We start from the raw sequence: 20,000 nt of genomic DNA on the forward strand, positions 1-20,000 counted from the left end.
AATCAAACGCCAAAACCTTGTTATCATCATCGTCGTCATCATCGTCATCATTATTATTGTTATTATTATTATTATTATTATTATTGTTATTGTTTTTGTTGTTGTTATTTTTATTATTGTTATTATTATTATTGTTATTATTATTATTATCATCATCATCATTATTATTATTATTATTCCAAACTTAGCTTTCGTTTTCATCTTCAACACATTTGTCGTTGTCATTTTCAGGCTCCATTCATCACCATCGATCATTCTTTCCATCAATATTTTTTATTCTTTTCTCTTAACAATCATAACCATCACCAACATCATCATCGATCATCATCATCACCATCATCATCGTCTTCATCATCGTCATTATCATCATCGTCAACACCATCGTCATCACCATCGTCATCATCATCATCCTCACCATCATCGCAATCATCTTCGTCATCATAATCAGGAGAGAAATGCGGAAGACGCGATCGAAGCACTGAAAGAGTACGAGCCTGAAATAGCTAAGGTCATCAGGAAGAACAACAAAACCGTTCAAAGAATAAAAGCCCGGGAACTCGTGCCAGGCGATGTTGTTGATGTTTCTGGTGAGTACCTAATGATGATGATGATGACGATGGTAGTGAAGCTGCTGCAGCTGCTGCGGCTGACCACGATGTTGATGATGACGATGATGATGACGAAGATGACGATGTTGATGATGACGATGTTGATGACGACGATGATGATGACGACGATAATGATGATGATGTTACCCTGATGATGATGATGATGATGATGTTACACTTTAACAACAGTTGGTGACAAAGTCCCAGCAGACATAAGAATCACCAAAATCTTCTCAACGACTCTTCGTGTTGATCAGGCCATTCTTACTGGTCAGTTTTCTATTATTATTATTATTATTATTATTACTATTTATATTATTATTATTATTAATGTTGTTGTTGTTATTAGGTGAGAGTGTGTCCGTACTGAAGCACACGGATTCCATTCCGGATCCCAGAGCTGTCAACCAGGATAAGAAGAATATCCTCTTCTCCGTTTGTTTCTTTATCTTTCTCGTTTAACTTATTGATTAATCAATTATTTGATTAACTTATCTATTAATTGATTAATTAAAAGTGGGTTGAAAAAGATTGAGTGTATGGACACAACACTCTCAACTCTATAACCACTTATAATAATATAAACTAATCTCAACACTTAACAGGGTACGAACATCGCAGCCGGTAAATGTCGAGGAATCGTCATTGGCACCGGTCTCAATACGGAAATCGGTATGAAAGATTTAACCGATTCGAATACTTTATTACGATTTTAATTTGTTTGTTTAATACGTTTGTTCATTCGGGTTTTTTGTTTATTTTTTTGTTTTTAAGGAAAAATTAGAACTGAGATGAGTGAAACTGAATCAGAAAAGACACCTCTGCAACAAAAACTGGATGAATTCGGTCAGCAACTATCCAAGGTTTTCTATCTATCTTCTTAAAATTTCACATTCCCACACACACACGCACACCCACACAAACACACACGCACACCCACACAAACACACACAGGTCATTACACTGGTATGCATTGCAGTCTGGGCCATCAACATCGGGCATTTCAACGACCCCGCTCACGGCGGTTCATGGATGAAGGTCAGGGTCATATTTTTTTTTTTCAATTGCGATGAATAATATATTATACAAAAATATACGACGTACTGACTTTAAAACTTATTTTCTACGCCCCGTGCAAACCACAGGGAGCCGTCTACTACTTCAAAATCGCAGTGGCCTTGGCAGTGGCGGCTATCCCCGAAGGCCTACCCGCGGTCATCACCACCTGCCTTGCCCTGGGTACCAGAAGAATGGCCAAGAAAAATGCAATAGTGCGCAGTCTGCCATCTGTCGAGACTCTTGGATGTACGTCAGTCATCTGCTCGGACAAAACCGGAACTTTAACAACCAATCAGATGTCTGTTTGCAGGGTGGGCTTCTTGCATTTATTTTCTTACAGTTTGTCTTATTTTTTAATTTTATAACCTATTTTCAATTTATTTTCTCTCCGTAGCTTTTCATTTTTGACAAAGCCCAAGAGACAAACATATCAACACATCAGTTTGAAATCTCTGGTTCAACATACGCACCCGAAGGCGAAATGTTAGTACTTAGTGTTGCCGAAATAGTACAATTATTCTCATTTTTAGTCATTTGTTATATATTTCTAATAAATTTATTAACAAATTTATTCATTTTCTTGAAATACTTTTAAGATTTATTCCAAAATTTTCAGATATTTGGAAGGCAAGCAGGTAAAGGCGTCGGATTTTGATGCATTGCAAGAGCTTTCAACCATCTGCTCCATGTGCAATGACTCCAGCGTTGACTACAACGAGGTCTTTACAGAATTCCATTTCATTTATTTCATTCTTAAATTATAATTCTTAAATATTTTCTAATTTATTCTAAAAAAAACAAAAATAAGATGAAATTATAAATCATAAAACGATCAAAAAAACTTCATTTTTGTCCACAATTCGCCAACAAAAAATCTTCATCCCACAACTTGCACGGCCCATAGAAAAATTTAACCCTGTTTTACAAGTCACCAGCAAAAAATTTTCACCCCGTAAACTTAAACTGCCACCTACAGGCCAAAAATATCTACGAAAAAGTTGGTGAGGCAACAGAAACAGCTCTGACAGTTCTTGTGGAAAAAATGAATCCACTGAATGTCAACAAAGCTGGTTTGAAGCCGAAGGAAATGGGCACTGTGTGCAATCAAGGAATTCAGGTCTGGCCATAATTTTTTATTAATTATAACTACAATAATAATAATAATAATTATTAATTATAGTTAATTATTTTATATTAATATATTTTCTTAAGAACTTGTGGCGCAAGGAGTTTACATTGGAATTTTCAAGAGATCGTAAAAGTATGAGCAGTTATTGCGTACCGCTGAAACCAACCAAACTGGCGCCTGGTCCAAAAATGTTTGTCAAGGTAGATACCAAATTGTATGTAACACTTTGTATGTATTGTATGTATGTAACTAATATGTAACACGGCGCTGTGGTAAATTGCTAAAATGCTGGACACTGATGTTGCAAAGAAATCCCATTAACTTGATAACACTATTTAAGAACCATTTTTCCAGCTTTGAAATTTAAACTTAATTAGCCATAATATAATAAATTAATGTTCACAATAAATTTATAATTAGATAATTATTCATAATTAAATAATTATTCATAATATAAAAACACAGGGGGCCCCAGAAGGCGTATTAGACAGGTGCACGTACGTCAGAGTAGGTACTGAGAAGGTGCCAATGACAGCCCAGTTGAAAGCAGAAATTTACAAACACGTCCGTTTCTATGGCACGGGTGATCTAAATTTTTACAATTTTTAAAAGTTATCTTTTAATAATTTTTTCTCTTTGGTTATGAGAGAGAAAGAAGAAAAGAGAGAAAGAAAGAGAGAGAGAGAAGAGAGAAAGAGAGAGAGAGAAATATAAAAACAGAGTGGGAGAAGAAAGAGGTAGAAGAGAGAAAGAGAGAGAGAGAGAGAGAGAGAGAAAGAGAGAGAGATGAAAACAGAGTGGGGAAACAAAGAGGTAAATGAAAAAAGATCAAAATGGTTTTTAAAACTTCGAATTAATCTATTCTATATTTCAAAACGCAACAAAGGAAGGGACACCCTCCGTTGTTTGGCCCTGGCCACCATCGACAACCCCCCTAAAAAAGAAGAGATGAATCTGGAAGATTCAACTAAATTCGTACAATATGAAGTTTGATTTTGTGACGTCATTCTAAATTGTAATTCTTTCTCTCATTTTTCTTTTTCTTTCTTTGTTTTTATCTCTCTGTCTTTCTTCTTTTCATTTTAATTTATTGATTTGTTGTAATATAAATTAGACTATTAGTATCTATATATCAAAAAACTTGATGTTCAATTTTATTTTCGGATGATTTCGATTTATCCACCAGACCAACTGTACATTCGTTGGAGTAGTCGGTATGTTGGATCCGCCGAGAACTGAAGTAATTGATGCCATAAAGAACTGCAGACTCGCCGGTATCCGTGTTATCGTCATCACCGGTGATAACAAGGTTTGTGTGTGTGTGTTTGTGTGTGTGTGGTGTACGTGTTTGTGTGTGTGTGTTTGTGTGTGTGTGGTGTACGTGTTTGTGTGTGTGTGTTTGTGTGTGTATGTATGACGTATTTCTCAATTTTTCTTTCCTATTCGCCAGGCAACAGCAGAGGCCATCTGCAGAAGAATCGGAGTTTTCAGTGAATCAGAAAGTACTGAAGGTAAAAATTTTTTAAAAATCCATTTGTTTTTAAACGTGATCGAGTATCTTTTGCTATAAATATACAAAGTTTTGAGGAATATATATTATTTTATTTCATTTTTTATCATCACAGTTTATATTTCGCATAATTTAANTTGTATTTTATATTTATAACCGCTGATAATTATTCAAAATTTACAGGAAAAGCGTACACCGGCAGAGAATTTGACGACTTGCCTCCTGTCGAACAAGCAAGAGCTGTCAGAAATGCTCGACTATTCGCCCGAGTAGAACCGGCACACAAGAGCAAAATTGTCGAATACTTGCAAGCCGATGGTGAAATTTCCGCGATGGTACGTTTTAAATAAACGAGTAATTTTTATACCAATAAAAAAATTATATTATATTTTTTATTTATTTGAATATTGTAATTATCGTATTGTTACTATCCGACTAATACCGATTGTCTTTGCAGACGGGTGACGGTGTAAATGACGCACCTGCCCTGAAGAAAGCCGAAATCGGTATCGCCATGGGCTCGGGTACTGCGGTTGCCAAATCGGCTTCGGAAATGGTACTCGCTGACGATAACTTCTCGACGATTGTGGCTGCTGTGGAGGAGGGCAGAGCTATCTACAACAACATGAAGCAGTTCATTCGCTACCTCATCTCTTCCAATATTGGAGAGGTTTGTATCACTGTTCATATTTTATTTATTTTTTGCAAATTTTTTCTCGGAAACAACATTTTGATGTCTTTAAATATTTTTTAAATAATTGTTTTAAATATAATGTATGATTTATTCTATAAAAGTTTTTGAAAATTTTTTCCAAAACACATCCAGGTCGTATGCATCTTTTTAACAGCCGCTCTTGGCATGCCCGAAGCTTTGATCCCTGTCCAACTCCTGTGGGTTAACTTGGTCACAGATGGTCTGCCGGCCACAGCCTTAGGATTCAACCCGCCAGATTTGGATATCATGAACAAGCCACCGAGAAATTCGAAGGAACCTTTGATTAGTAACTGGTTGTTCTTCCGTTATATGGCAATTGGTGGTTACGTCGGTGCAGCGACTGTCGGAGCTGCCGTCTGGTGGTTCACTATGTGCGACACTGGACCGCAATTGAATTTCTACCAACTGGTTTGTATACGATTTTCATGTGAATTCCCAATTTTCATCTCAACCATCTTTACCCAATTTTCATCTCAACCATCATCTTCTTCACCATTTTAATTGACACACCACGACACAAAACGACAACGAAACCACCGCAGACTCATCACATGCAATGCCTCGTTCAAGATGAGAGGTTCAAGGGGGTGGATTGCGAAATTTTCGAGAACCCCAAACCAAAAACCATGGCTCTTTCAGTACTAGTCGTTATCGAGATCTTCAACGCTCTTAACAGGTTCTAATTTAAAACAAAAAGTTTGAAAACTTGTGATTTTTTAGATAATTTTGTATTAATATAATAATTATTAATAAATATTATAATTAACTTGCAATAATTTATAATTTCATTAGCATATCTGAAAATCAGAGTTTGTTAGTAATGCCTCCCTGGTACAACATGTGGCTCATGGGCGCCATAGTAATCTCCATGTCACTGCACTTCCTCATATTGGAAGTTGATTTCTTGGCGGTAAGAAGAAAATATGAGATTTCTAAACTTGTTCTACGTTTTAGACACACAGACTGCAAAACTATACAGACCTACATAGAGACTGCTAAACTATACAGACCTACATACAGACTACAAGACAATACAGACCTACATAGAGACTACAAAACAATACAGACCTACATACAGACTACAAAACAATACAGACCTACATGCAGACTTTCAAAATCATGTAACAACTACAAAATCCCTCACACCTGCCTACATGCAGACTGTCTTCCAGATAACACCCTTAACAGTATCTGAATGGATTGCAGTGTTAAAAATATCCTTCCCTGTGATTGTCATTGATGAAGTTCTCAAGTTTGTGGCCAGGAAATTAGAAGGTACGCGTGTGTGTGTGTGTGTGTGTTTGTGTGTGTTTGTGTGTCTGTGTTTGTGTGTCTGTGTTTGTGTGTGTCTGTGTTTGTGTGTGAATCTGGAAATTTTAATTTCACAGCATCGGCACCGAACCCACTAGAAGCAGTCGCAGCAGAAGAAAAATCCAAAAAGAAATAGAATGAAAAAGTTTGTGGGGTGGTGTAATGAGGAGAGTAATTGATGATGATGGTGCGAGTGGTGATGATGGAAAATTCTTTTATGGAAGGGGCAGAAGTTGAGCCCTTAAGCTAGCCCCTTTCTTTTGGCTATGTCCTCGTTCATTATCATTATTAAATAACCATTTCATCAGCATCTTTCATCATTACAATTTTTTGTGTGCGTAAATTTTTTTTCTATTTTTTATTTACAGAGAAAGAAAGCTAAATTTAACAATAAAAAGTGGAAAAGAGAGATATAGAGAGAGAAAGAGTGAGACAGTAAGAGAGAGAGAGAGAGAGAGAGAGAGAGAGAGAGAGAGAGAGAGAAGACGACGTAAAAATCCCTGCCTTAAATTTTCAAATTTTTTCGTTTCGTGATGAATAATTATAGCTAATTAATAGTTGCGTAATGTCGTATAAAAATTTTAATGTTCTCATTTTTATTTATTATTTGTACTAATTGTTAAAATATTTTATTATTATAATTAGAAATTATTTCGATCTTTTGTTAGTATTTGGGTGAGAATATTTATTTGATAAACTTTTTTTTTGTGAACAACTCGATGTAGTTGTTCACATTCTTCTCATGTTAATGATCTCGACTTTTGTAAAAGTAAGCACACCTATAGACACATTTATACACATTCACACACACACACCACACACATACACACACACACTCACTAACACACACACACACAAACACTCACACAAACACACGGACATCCATCCCTCTCAACAACTCAAGCCATGTCTTAATCACAATTGCCATATTTAATAACATATATATATATTATTTGTTTATTTATTTTTATTTATAATTAATAATAATTAAATATTTAAGAGTAATAATTATTTTCAAATCATAAAGTTAAATTTCACTATGATAGTGATGTTTGTATGTAGCGATGTGTAGGTTTCAAAGGTACGCGTTCGAACTTTTTATAAATACCCCTAAAAAAATTTTTCACCATTAGTGATAATTATCATAATTTCATAATAACTTAATCATAATAATAATTATTATTGTTATTGTTGTTATAATTAGATCTGGATAACTTTATTCTTTCATTTCTTTCTTTCATTCTTTCGTGGTTTTTTTTCTGAGAGTGTTGATTACTAAGTATACAATTAAATTTATATTAAATAGATATACAACCGACAAGCTTTCAGACTTACGTTGATATGAAAATCAATAATAATAATAATAATAATAATAATAATAATAATAATAATAATAATAATAGCAATAATAGTAATAATAATAATAATAAGCAAGAAGAAGGATAACAATAGTTAAAACGAACAGTAAAAACAATTATTATTACCGACGGGTTTTCAAAAACAATTATGTAGCAGACATCAGGGCTTCAAAAATTTACAAAGGTAAGCAGGCAAACAAAGAGAAAAAGATAGAGAGAGAGAGAGAGAGAGAGAGAGAGAGAGAGAGAGAGAGAGAGAGAGAGAGAGAAAGAAGAAGAGATAAGATATGAAAAGTGAAAAGAAGAAGCTGGATAGAGAGAGAAAGAGAGAGAGGATTGCTGATAAAAACGGTTGTATAACAATAGTGTCAAAAGACTTATACAAACACAGAGAGAGAAAAGGAAAGAGAGAGAGAGAAGAGAGGAAAGAGAGATAGAATGTAAAAAAGGGAGAGACAAACAGACAAACAAAAAGACAAAGAGATAGAGAAACAAACTAATCAAAAGCAACATAGATATGTCCGAAACACAAGGAATAACATTTATACAAAAATATTAATATACTGGTATACAAAACAAGAGCGTACAGTAGTTGCTGTAGAATTACTACTTGCAGGTATTATAACATACAGTTAAACTAAATAAGATTAATTATTGTTATCCATGCAATTATTATTGCCAGCATTCTGTGGGTGTGTTTGTTTGTGTTTGTTTGTATGCGCGCGTGAGTGTGTGTTTGTTTGGGTGCGTGTATGTTTGTGCGGATCTGAAGATAGCAAGCCGACAAGACGTCATAAAAATGAATGATCGACAACATTTGAAAAAATAAAACTAATTATAAATTGAAAAATACTATCATGGCTGTAGTTGTTAGTGTTATAGCTGTTGCAAATATCAGTATCATTATTAACATTACATGGATTTCTTATCTTGAAAAGGTAGGACAATAAGTATCACAATAAGTTGGAGTTTTATCGGTGGAAGTAGTAGTAGAAGAAGTAGCAGCAGCAGAAGTAGCAACAGCTGCTGCTGTGGTGTTGGAAGTGTAAAATATTAGTAGTGGTAGCATTAGGAATAACAGTAGCAGTACTTGTAGTAAAAATAGTAGTAATTGTAGTAGTAGTAGTGGTAGTAGTAGCAGCAGTAGTAGTAGTAGTAATAGTAGCAGCTGCAGCAGCAGCAGCAGTAGTAGTAGTAGTAGTAGTAGTAGTATAGTAGTAGTAGTAGTAGTAGTGGTAATAGTAGTAGTTGTGGTGTAATAACATATGATAACATAAGTATATACGTAATTGGCACAAATACATTAATACATAAATACCATGTATATATAGATATAATATTTTAAGGTATGTTTCTATGTTCCTTTGTTTGTTTGTTTGTTTGTTTGTTTGTTTGTTTGTTTGTTTGCATGGTATATGTTTTATGTTTGTGTATGCTTGAGCGTCAGTCAATTTGCCTTGGGGTGAAAGTTCAAATGTGAAAAAAGGTCAAATCAAACGAACAAACGAGAGATGAACTTACAAAACTGACTGAGAATTAAATAAGAAACACACACACAGCAAAACCAACACACACACACGCACAAACGCACACACTCACGCACGCAGACGCACGTGTACATATACGCACGCACATACTTATATTTGTATATAACTACGCGTCATTCAGTAAACATAGAATATTGAAATGTCAACATCCATAGAAACAACAACCATAGCAGTCTCTAATTAACAATCGTCATGGCGATAATTAGGAATGAGCGTTAATTGATTGGTTGATTAATTGATCGATTAGTGGTTTTTGGTAATTAGGATGACGTAACTGGCGACTGACGCTAAAAGGAGATTTATGTTCAGACTGAAAACCAGTGATGTACCTGCGTTGTTGTGTAATTATCATCATTCTATCATTAGACTTCAATGTCAGATCTTTTTTCAGCAGGTATAGTAAAATTTTTATTTTATAACTTTTAATTTATAAAATAATATTAATAATAATTATTATTATTAAATTAAATTTATTACAATAAAATTTTTTTTAATAAAAAAACCTGAGTTATTAGCTGGATGTTGACTATCAACCTGCAATGAAGATGAAAACGACGATGATGATGACGATGACGATGACGTAGTAAACTTCAGGGATGTGCTGTTGTTGGACCCTAGAAAGTTGCTGGCCACGATGTTGAATGACGTCACAAGATGCTTCTGCTTCACTTCCGGTATCGATATCATGATCTCGACCTCGTTTTTGCCAATCGGCTATAAAAATTCCACAAATGACATAAGTATAATTTATAGTTTCCAGTTATAATAGTAATAATAATAATAATTATTATTATTATTACTAGTAGTAGTAGTAGTAGTAGTAGTAGTAGTAGTAGTAGTAGTAGTAGTAGTAGTAGTAGTAGTAGTAGTAGTAGTAGTAGTAGTAGTAGTAGTAGTAGTAGTAGTAGTAGTAGTAGTAGTAGTAGTAGTAGTAGTAGTAGTAGTAGTAGTAACTCACAGTCCTTGTCAATGTTACGCCATCATTCTTTTTGCTCTCCATTCCCGCCAAAATTATTTCAGCTGGCGGATTGGCCTTCACTTTGCACGTGACCTGTTTGGGTTTTCCCAGAGTTACTTCCGGTTCCAGTTGAGGGCAGTCTATTTTTGGAATGTCTAAAAATAGAAATAGTTTGGTATACATATCCGGTTTATTATTATTTTCATTAATATCGTTAAGTATTAGCGGTGGTTGTATTAAAATAAATTAAATTCGAAAAAAAAACATGTTTAATTTACATTGTACGTTGAGTTCGTTGGTGGCGTTGATCGTCTGAAAGCTAGCGACAGTGGCTACACACGACACCCGACCACCATCAAACGTGTGGTCCACCTTCTTAACCACCAAGGCCTTCCAGACATCCTCATCGTCGTCGTCGTCGTCATCAGCAGCATCGCTACTATCTTTACCATCGTCATTGGCATCGCCATTTTTGGCAACTTTTTTAATGACGTCATCGTCGCTGTCAACATCCGGTTTGAAGTATTCTAATAATTCGATTTGGTGTATTTTGGAATCGATAGGTGCACCGTTGAGGGCGATATTGAGTTTGAAATTATCCGACCTGCCGGTAGCGTAACAAACGAGTACATCGCTGTTGTTCATGTCGGCTAAGTTTGCTTCCGAACCCGGGCTCAGCCGGTTGATGCTGGAGAAAAACTGCGTCGTAACCGTCGTTTTAGCTCGAGGTTTTCCAGGTTTTTGTGGTTTTGGTTTCATCATTTTTTTGTCATCATTATCGTCGTCGTCGTCACCCTCATTATAACTATCATCATCGTTGTCGTCATCATCGCCACCACCATCTTGGTTGTCGCTAGCTTGACTGTCGCCATCATCATCGTTGTCGTCGTCGTTATCAGTGACTTCATTCTTCGATTTGTTGATTCGTTTCTGAATGCTCTCCAGACTTTTAACGTTTAACGTAGCGAGGTGTACTTCTCTTACTGGCACTGAGGATGATGATGATGATGATTGTGATGATGGTGATGGTTGTGATGATGATTGTGATGATGATTGTGATGATGATGGTGATGATGATGATGGTGATGATTGTGAAAATTGTGATGATGATTGTGATGAGGATGATGATGATTGTGATGATGGTGATGATTGTGATGATGATTGTGATGATGATGGTGATGATGATGATTGTGATGATGGTGATGATTGTGATGATGGTTGTGATGATGAAGATGACTGACTGTGACGATGAAGATGATGATGTTGGTAAAAAATTACTCTAATACGAATGCCAACAACAGTGTGACAAAACTGTAAAAATGATAATGAATACTGGAGGACCATGATTGATATGATGATAGCGATTAGAAAATGATGTAATCAAAGAAGAAACTAAAAATAAATATAATAATAATAATTATTATTATCATAATTATAATTTAAATAATTTTCATAAGCCGAAACTGACCAAAAACGGTTAGGTTTAGAATTCCTTGCTGTTCAGCGCTTGCCTCGTTGTAGCAATAAAATAATCCACTATCGCTTGCTTTAATCTCTTCATAATAAATAAAAAAATAATTTAAATTTAATTACAAATTAATATAATTTTATTATTATCATTATTGTAGATATATCATATCTAACTTGCAAATATTAGATTAACGTTTGCCGTCTTCCTCGATATATCGTGATGAAAATCAACGTACAAATCTCGCCCCTTCATAATTTTATCCCCATTTACGGATATCAACTTCCGGCTAGTGCCAGCAGCCATCTTGTCCGCCATTTTGTCTTCGGCATTTTGGTTTACCATTGTTGAGGAAAAGTCGGAAAATTCTACGTTGATTGGGTCGAAAATGTCCAGTTGAACTCGACAGGAAATGGTCAGTTTTTGGCCGGCTTTGGCTATTACGTCTTCGGCGTTCCATACCGGATGAGAAGAAGAAGAAGATGATGATAATGGTGACGATGGTGATGACGATGATGATGGTGAGGAGGGAGATGGTAATAATGATGATGATGATGATGATGATAAAAGACCTGACGAGGAAAAATGTTTCGTGTTGGATTTCATTGACGAAAATAATAGAAATAATAATGATAATAATAATAATAATAATAATAATGATGATGATAATAATAATAATATTAATAGCATTAGCTAACCTAGCAGGAAGATTATTATTTTTCGATTATATAAAATCATTTTTGTTTTGTTTCTTGGTTCTGAAGCTATTAATATTATAGTTATTATTATTATTATTGTTGTTTTTGTTATTGTTGTTATTATTATTTTTGTTGTTATTATTCTTGTTGTTGTTGTTGTTACCGTTGAAATAGTATTGTACTAGTTTAATTTAAGCAGTGTAGTATTAAACAATCGAGCAGCAAAGTTACTTTACTAATAAATATACTAAAATATTTTTGTATTTTAAATCAGTATATGTATCAAAAAACAACCAAAATAATAAAAAATAATAAAAATAATAAAAAAATCGTTTATTTATAGGATTTTCCTATTAATAAATAAAAATAGAAGCTGTCAATAGGACATTTGGTGCGTGCCGATTGCGAAAACATAAATACAATAGTTTGTATGTATGTTTGTATGTTTGTATGCAATACATACACACGAAAAAACATACACACATACATGCATACATACATACATGCATACATACATACATACATACATACATACATACATACATACATACATACATACATACATACATACATACATACATACATACATACATACATACATACATTCAGCATACATACATACATACATACATACATACATACATTCAGCATACATACATACATACATACATACATACATACATACATACATACATACATACATACATACATACATACATACATACATACATACGTACATACATTATGTTGATTCGTCATAGAAGCAGACACGCTGTCTGAACGGCCATGCGATGGAAATGATGACGTAGGCGGAAGATGGACTGACGGATGAATGGATGAATGAATAAATGGATGAATGAATGAAAGAATGGATGAATGAATGAATGAATGAGTGAATTAAAGGATAGACAGATTGGCGACTGAGTTGATGAATAAATGAGAGCATGAAATATTGAATGATCAAATGTAAAAAGTGAAATGAAATGAATCAAGACAAAGCAAAAAAAGCAGTAGAATGTAATTATCTAAAAAATCGTTTCGCTATCAAAATCGTTGACGTCATCATTATCGTCATGATCATCACCAGTATCATCATTGTATTCAAATTTGAGACAACATCATCGTCGTCGTCGTCATCATCATCACTCTCCACCATCACAAACACGTTCTAAGTGTCATATGTGTGAATGTAAACAAAGCAAAACAAGCATCATTCATATTTAAACAATCGAGAACCGCTTAAATAACCGAATCTCCAGAAGCGCTTCAGTGTCGTTTCGTATCGAATCGTATCGTATCGAATTTTGTATAGCGATACTTTTAGGGGTGTGTGTGGGCTTTTTATAGGAACCGGACATAAGCATACTTTTTTGTGTTAATAAAAATGATAATGAAATAAATTCGCTTCGATATGTCCGGTTTTTTGATCGAGTACCGATTCGATTCGTTAACCTGGTTCTTTCCCCGTCGGTTATTCGATCCGATCGTATTACCGATAAATCAAATTATCGTTATGTACATATTTGCTTACGGGCATACACACACACACACATACACATATACACACATACACACATCCATTTCATTTATTTACACACATACACTTAAACACACACACACACATCCAATACATTTATTTACACACACACATTAACACATTTATACTGACATTGAAATGAGTGTACATATGAATACGCGCTTGAATGTCTGTTGTACAAGTGTGTACAAAAGATAACAAAATTGTTCACCGATGTACATGCTAGAAGAAGTATGAACGCACGAAGAACAAGCAAAACGAAAACAACAACAACAACTACTACTACTACTACTACTACTACTACTACTACTAGCAAGGCAACAACATCTACTACAAAACAACATTAACAACAACACAAAAACTACATCAACAAAAACAAAAAAACTACATCAACAACAGCTAGAACACTTCAAACAAACACACAACAACAACATCATGCCCATCGCTGCTTGTACATCACACCATCGGCAAAATCAATACTCAAGGATCGACACATACGTACAGTTTGGGTGTGTGTATGCCTGTATACGTACGTATGTATGTATACATGTACGTCAACTATGTATGTACGTATGTATGTATGTGTGTACGTACACATTTCTATACGTATGTATGTTTATTGGATTTATCTTTCTGTTTTTTAATTATTATTTCTGTAAAAAAAAAAATCAAAAAATGCCTAGACGAAAAGTTTTATTATCAACAGGAGAAAAAAACGGTTGACGAACTTGGTTTACAAAATTGACGACAAACCAATCGGAAAAATAAAAATAATAATAATAATTATTATTATTATTATAATTAATATTTATGACGCAATATAATATAATTCCAAAATAATTTCATTACTCTAGCTCCTTGACTCGATTGAGGCAACATTCAAAAATGGACACAACAGTATCATCTTAACTTATAAAAATCGCCGATAGTAATTAATTAAACGAATATCGAATAACATCGGTTTGATTTGATTTAATGCTTGGACATCCCTGATTTTATTGCATTATATGTGTGTGTGCGTGTGTGTGTGCGTGCGTGTGTGTGTGCGCGCGCGTGTGTGTGTGTATATTTGTGTGGTTCTATGTGTGTTTAGATGTGTATATGTATGCATGTTTTATTTCTATCTACATTCTTTATATATATATATATATATATATATATATATATATATATATATATCTGTGATTGCATAATATAATCTTGATAAACAATATCCTACTCATGATAAATGAATGAATGGACGAACAAACGAATGAATGAAAAAATAGATGAATGAAGAAATGAATGAACGAATGAATGGCTAAATAGACGACTGATTGATTAATACTTGAAAAAAATATTAGGACATCAAAAAACTTTTCAAAAATTATTCCTAGTAAGGCATATTTATGACAGAAGGCACTGGTATTGTAAAAATAACTTTGTTTCAAATTAATTTTTTATAATTAAAAATATATTTCATTAAATAAATCGAATTAAAATAATGAAATTGAATTTAAACCTAAAATTATTTATCTTGAAGACGATATGAAATTTTTTTTTTTGAGAAATTGTTATTTAATGAAGATGACGTCATTTTGAAATGATAACGCGATGAAATGATGACTTGAATGATACGAGTAAGATCGACAAGATTTGTTTTGTCTGAATGATGAAGTCCGTCTACGTGTCTGTGTGTACGTTTCGATGTATTTGTTAACCTAGCACGTTCGTGTGAAAGACGATGAGGTTGATTGATTTTATTATTAACATGTATTTCACGTCATTACAACGCTTTCAACGAAAGGTATCTTTATTTCAACGCAAGACCTTCAAACGTGTTTCCTTCTTAGAAACATTGCGCTATTAGTTTTTTAGAAATTTATTTTTCTTTACTGCTTCAAGACACCAAGCTTCATGCCAATCCACCTAAAATTCTCCTTGACCTCTTCCTGCATCAAATTGAAACACATCGCCAGTAAGGACAATCCAACAACCAGCCACAACGAACACAACATCAGCTTCTGGTGGGCCTTCTCTTGGCTGCTGTCAATTCCAGGTACCAAATCTCCAAAACCGATCGTACTAAGCGTGATGAAGCAGAAGTACGAGCTCGTTATCAAGTCCCATTTTTCCCAATATGAAAAGAGTTGCGCGCCAAGGTAGATGTAGAGGGTGATGATGATGAGGCAGATTGAAATGGGCACTGTCATTTTTACGTACTCCAGATCGTCTTCACTGGCCTCGACATCTGGTTTTTGGAGGATGTTTTGAGGTTTGAGATCGGTTGAGAGGGGTAGGTCTCTTTTTGAGATGTTCACTGACTGACTGAGAGTTGACTTTCGTCGAAAACTTCGAGAACGAAAGCTTGAACCGCGTTTGTTTAGGACGTGTTCATTTTTTAAATTTTCATACTCTATTGTTGGTGGTACTAGTTCTTTGTTCGAACTTAGTTTTTTAGGCAACCGATGTTGAGCCGGTCCGTCGGTAAACGGATTAGATACGGTTCCGATTACTGGAGTAATTCGTCGCTTGAACGATGACGATCTTTTGGAAAGTCGGTGCAAGTGCTGTCCGTAACTGTAAAGATCATCTAGAGACTTCGATCGGTATGTGAACTTTCGATGCTTTCGATTAGGTGTCGGTTTCAATGCCGGAAAAACCGCTGTATCGGTATCGGTAGGAGTTGTAACATTTTCATCTTTCGATCGAGAGATGTCCTTCCATTTGATGGATGTCTGTCGTTGGCTCTGAAAGGGATTGAGATGGAGGACAAATTTTCTGTGGTCTGCTGGTTTCATTGTCTGCTTGCTGATGAATGGCGTGCAAGATGATGTCGACTCCATGCTAGTCTCCATTGATGTCATCTGGCGAATAATTTTAAAATTAGAAAAATCAATTTCATTCAATTTTCCACAACTGGTTACGACAAAATTATACAAAATAAATAAAGCAATACACGCTATTAAAAAACTTCAAGGCACAACACAATAACACACAACATGCAACAACACACAACAACACACAACAACTGAACAACGCCCAACAAAACCTGTGAAGTATCGGCAGGCGAAAGTGTTGCAGACGTCTGTGAAGATGGCATGTTGCTCATGGTGGTTACAGCAGTCTCTTCGCTGATAAAAAACTTCGAAGAACTTGGGCTTTTTAAAATTTTTGGCGCCACAAATCTTGACGCCATTGTAGCAATCGCAGCGGCTGTGCAAGCGGCAGAAGCAGCCATGCGCGTCGTAGTAGCAGACGTAGGTGAGGGTGGGTCGTCCAATTGAATTTGAAATGATGCCGATGGAAAGTTTTGTTTTCTGAAGACTGAACTATGACCTCTGTGCAAATGGACGTTGTGTTGCGTGTGCATGGATGTGTTTGCAGATGGCGTTTCTGCTTTGGTGGAGGTTGGAGCGATTTCTTGGTAATCGGTTAAAACGATTCTTTGAGTTTTTGGTCGGTTTTGATTGCTGTAGCGAATATTTTTTAACTTTATTGATTTTGATGGCGGAATTTTTGGAGTAGAGGCTGGAGTAGAACTTGCCAGGAAGTTTGGCTTGTTGAGGATTTGTTCGATTTCAAAAAAGTTATCATCAGACACTTCTATGGATTGATCACAAAACGATGTTGTTGGTGCTTTTGAGACGGGAACAGAACTGAAGAAGGAATGTTTCTGCTTTAATTTTCGATCTGTTGGTCGTTCAACATTATTTGAATCCTTTGTTTCTAGTTTTAATTTCTTTCTAATTTTTGTATAACTAGTGTCAGTAAAGTTTGAAATTCTGTTTTTTATCACGTTTAAAGCGGTTGGCAATTTTGTTTTTGATTCAGTATTTGATTCTGTTAAACTTTCGATTTTTGTTATCTGGTTGAATCTACCTTGAAAGTTGTTTGGGGACTGGTCGTGGTCTCGTTCTCGATTGTTCGCTAGAAGGTTCTTCCTTTCAACCATTGTTGAATCACTTTCGAACAAATCGCTCACGGCTGATGACGAGAAGATATTAAGTTGTTTTTTATTTGAAGATACTTCCAAGTTATTATCCAAATCATTAATTTCATTCAATTTAATTACCGGCGGGACGATCACGATTTTTAATCGGTTTCGGTAATCGGACACCGACGAATCGGATATGGTCGACTTGTTGAACGTGTATGAAGTGTCGGAAGCTTCGGTGCCGATAACAGGCAATTGTTTAACTTTAATGAATTCAGTTTCGTCAACGTCTGATGATCGCTTTCGTTGTTGGTGATACTTTCTGAAATTTTCTGCAGTTGAAACTCTTCGCAGTTCCATTGGCTTCTCCGATTTTGTTTTTTTGCCATTGTCTCTTTTTCCCGCTTTCCAAACGGAAAGAAATGGCAACTTAAACGAACTCCGGAACCTACTGGCAAGTGAGGGAGTTTCATCTTCGAGGCCAAGAGGGGTCCAAGCCTTTTTAGGGATGCCCGTGGCAGTAGCCCTTCGTGACGATAGCACCCCACCTCGTTTCGCTGATATGAAAGTCGATTCGACAATGCTATCAAAGGCCTCCTGGCTCTTCATCTGAGCCTCTGCCTGCCTTCGAACGTTCAACATGCGTCTCTTGTGGCGTAGCAGGCGAACGTAAATGCACAGGCCACAGCAGAACTTCTTATAGAAGAGTCGGAAACATTTGGCGGCGAAGTTTCCGACGTTGGAGAGATAGAGGAAGGTGAGAGGAATGCCTAGGAGAGCGTATAAAATGGTCACTAACCGTCCAACTGGCGTCTTTGGTACCACGTGACCGTAGCCTGGAATCATTTCGATTGATAAAGGCCACTGATTGTTATCATCATCATACAATCTTCACCATTACCTTCACCATCATCATTCTTATCTCTGATAATCATTCTTATCATCACCATCAGCGTGATCAATAACCTTCAGGTATTTTTCTAATTAGGCTCGTCAATCATTTGCATTCGTTGGAGGAAATAGCTGCATTGCCATCAACAATCTTTTCAACATCATCATCATCATCTTCTTCTTCATCATTATCATCATTTTTCTATGTCATCATCACCATCATCGTCATCATCATCAAGATGTGTGGTTCATTGATAAGCAATGACAACTTACGTCTATCATATTACCATTCCAATCACCACTCACCTATTACAAGTTCAATCATCATAATCGTCTTCATCATCGTCATCATCATCATCATCATCATGGTCGTCATCGTCGTTATCATCACTATTATTATTATTATTTCATCCTCGACACTATCATCATCATCATTATGGTCATCATAATCATTGCTACATCATCACTATCATCATCCTGTGTGCGTGTGCACGTGTGTGTTTGTTTGTTTTTTTCTCTCTCTCCCTCTCTCTCCCTCTTTTTCCTTCCCTCTCCCTCTCTCTCTCTCCTCTCTCTCTCTCTCTCTCTGTGTCTATCTGTTCATATGTTTGTTACAGGAAAAGAATATTTAATAAATCAGATTCTAATCAGTGTTGAAAAAAATGTGGTGTGACTGGAGAGATGATGACGGCAAAGATGGTGAGGAAGAAACGGATGAGAATGAAGGGAACGAAGAAGGTGAAAAAGATGATGATGAAGAAAAAGGAGGAGGAGGATAAAGATTATGCTGATGTTGATGACGATGATGATGACGTTGATGGCGAAGATGATGATGACTAAACAACGTTTGATTGAGAAAGTGCGATAGAAGAGTAACTCACCGTGGCACGAGCTATAAATAACTTTATGTGTGTTTGAAAATAGCAACAATAACACTAACAACAACAACAACAACAAAATAATTATGACAATAACAAAACAACAATAATAAGAATAATAATAATCACGTTTTGTGTTGAAGTAAGCATTCCGGATTTATCGCGTGCACGAAGAGGTAAAAATTGAGCGAAGGAAGAAACGAAAAAATGGATGAATCAAAAAATGAACAAAGTATATGATATTAGATTGAATGAACGAGTAAATGAACGACTGAATAAACGAGTGAATAAACGAGTGAATAAACGAGTGAATAAACGAGTGAATGAACGAGTGAATGAGTAAATGAACGTGTGAGTGAGTGAATGAACGAGTGAATGAGCGAGTGAATGAGTGAACGAACGAGTGAATAAACGAGT

General features: G+C 35.4%; 3 protein-coding genes across 3 annotated transcripts in view; 1 reads left to right on the forward strand and 2 right to left on the reverse strand.

The window, feature by feature from the left end:
* HELRODRAFT_194760 (hypothetical protein) overlaps positions 1 to 7,653 on the forward strand; it is a gene marked incomplete at its 5' end in the record, with an annotated part of 10,136 nt that extends 2,483 nt beyond the window's left edge. The window contains 24 exons of the mRNA XM_009033749.1: positions 449 to 587; positions 798 to 878; positions 958 to 1,043; positions 1,214 to 1,280; positions 1,383 to 1,471; positions 1,563 to 1,646; positions 1,754 to 1,978; positions 2,062 to 2,150; positions 2,284 to 2,386; positions 2,644 to 2,784; positions 2,880 to 2,996; positions 3,262 to 3,379; positions 3,683 to 3,783; positions 3,983 to 4,105; positions 4,247 to 4,307; positions 4,490 to 4,641; positions 4,764 to 4,976; positions 5,133 to 5,429; positions 5,564 to 5,697; positions 5,814 to 5,931; positions 6,182 to 6,296; positions 6,410 to 6,477; positions 6,701 to 6,743; positions 6,770 to 7,653. Coding sequence (XP_009031997.1) covers positions 449 to 587; positions 798 to 878; positions 958 to 1,043; positions 1,214 to 1,280; positions 1,383 to 1,471; positions 1,563 to 1,646; positions 1,754 to 1,978; positions 2,062 to 2,150; positions 2,284 to 2,386; positions 2,644 to 2,784; positions 2,880 to 2,996; positions 3,262 to 3,379; positions 3,683 to 3,783; positions 3,983 to 4,105; positions 4,247 to 4,307; positions 4,490 to 4,641; positions 4,764 to 4,976; positions 5,133 to 5,429; positions 5,564 to 5,697; positions 5,814 to 5,931; positions 6,182 to 6,296; positions 6,410 to 6,468 — 2,712 coding nt within the window. The 3' untranslated portion in view covers positions 6,469 to 6,477; positions 6,701 to 6,743; positions 6,770 to 7,653. The remainder of the gene's footprint in view (positions 1 to 448; positions 588 to 797; positions 879 to 957; positions 1,044 to 1,213; positions 1,281 to 1,382; positions 1,472 to 1,562; positions 1,647 to 1,753; positions 1,979 to 2,061; positions 2,151 to 2,283; positions 2,387 to 2,643; positions 2,785 to 2,879; positions 2,997 to 3,261; positions 3,380 to 3,682; positions 3,784 to 3,982; positions 4,106 to 4,246; positions 4,308 to 4,489; positions 4,642 to 4,763; positions 4,977 to 5,132; positions 5,430 to 5,563; positions 5,698 to 5,813; positions 5,932 to 6,181; positions 6,297 to 6,409; positions 6,478 to 6,700; positions 6,744 to 6,769) is intronic.
* Positions 7,654 to 9,480: 1,827 nt separating this feature from the next.
* On the reverse strand, positions 9,481 to 12,088 carry HELRODRAFT_194761 (hypothetical protein; the record flags this gene model as incomplete). The annotated part of the gene is made up of 6 exons (XM_009033750.1): positions 11,840 to 12,088; positions 11,664 to 11,750; positions 10,474 to 11,184; positions 10,196 to 10,350; positions 9,741 to 9,951; positions 9,481 to 9,566 (listed from the first exon to the last, which is right to left on the reverse strand). Exons 1-6 carry the CDS (start codon positions 12,006 to 12,008, stop codon positions 9,481 to 9,483), a joined length of 1,419 nt encoding a protein of 472 aa, XP_009031998.1. The 5' UTR covers positions 12,009 to 12,088.
* Positions 12,089 to 15,156: 3,068 nt separating this feature from the next.
* Positions 15,157 to 20,000, reverse strand: part of HELRODRAFT_116717 (hypothetical protein) — a gene marked incomplete at its 5' end in the record, with an annotated part of 12,372 nt that continues 7,528 nt past the window's right edge. The window contains 2 exons of the mRNA XM_009033751.1: positions 15,157 to 16,120; positions 18,358 to 18,650. Of these exons, the coding sequence (XP_009031999.1) occupies positions 15,770 to 16,120; positions 18,358 to 18,650 (644 nt within the window). The 3' untranslated portion in view covers positions 15,157 to 15,769. The remainder of the gene's footprint in view (positions 16,121 to 18,357; positions 18,651 to 20,000) is intronic.

The sequence above is a fragment of the Helobdella robusta genome (assembly GCF_000326865.2).
Source record: "Helobdella robusta unplaced genomic scaffold HELROscaffold_97, whole genome shotgun sequence".
Classification (NCBI taxonomy): domain Eukaryota; kingdom Metazoa; phylum Annelida; class Clitellata; order Rhynchobdellida; family Glossiphoniidae; genus Helobdella; species Helobdella robusta.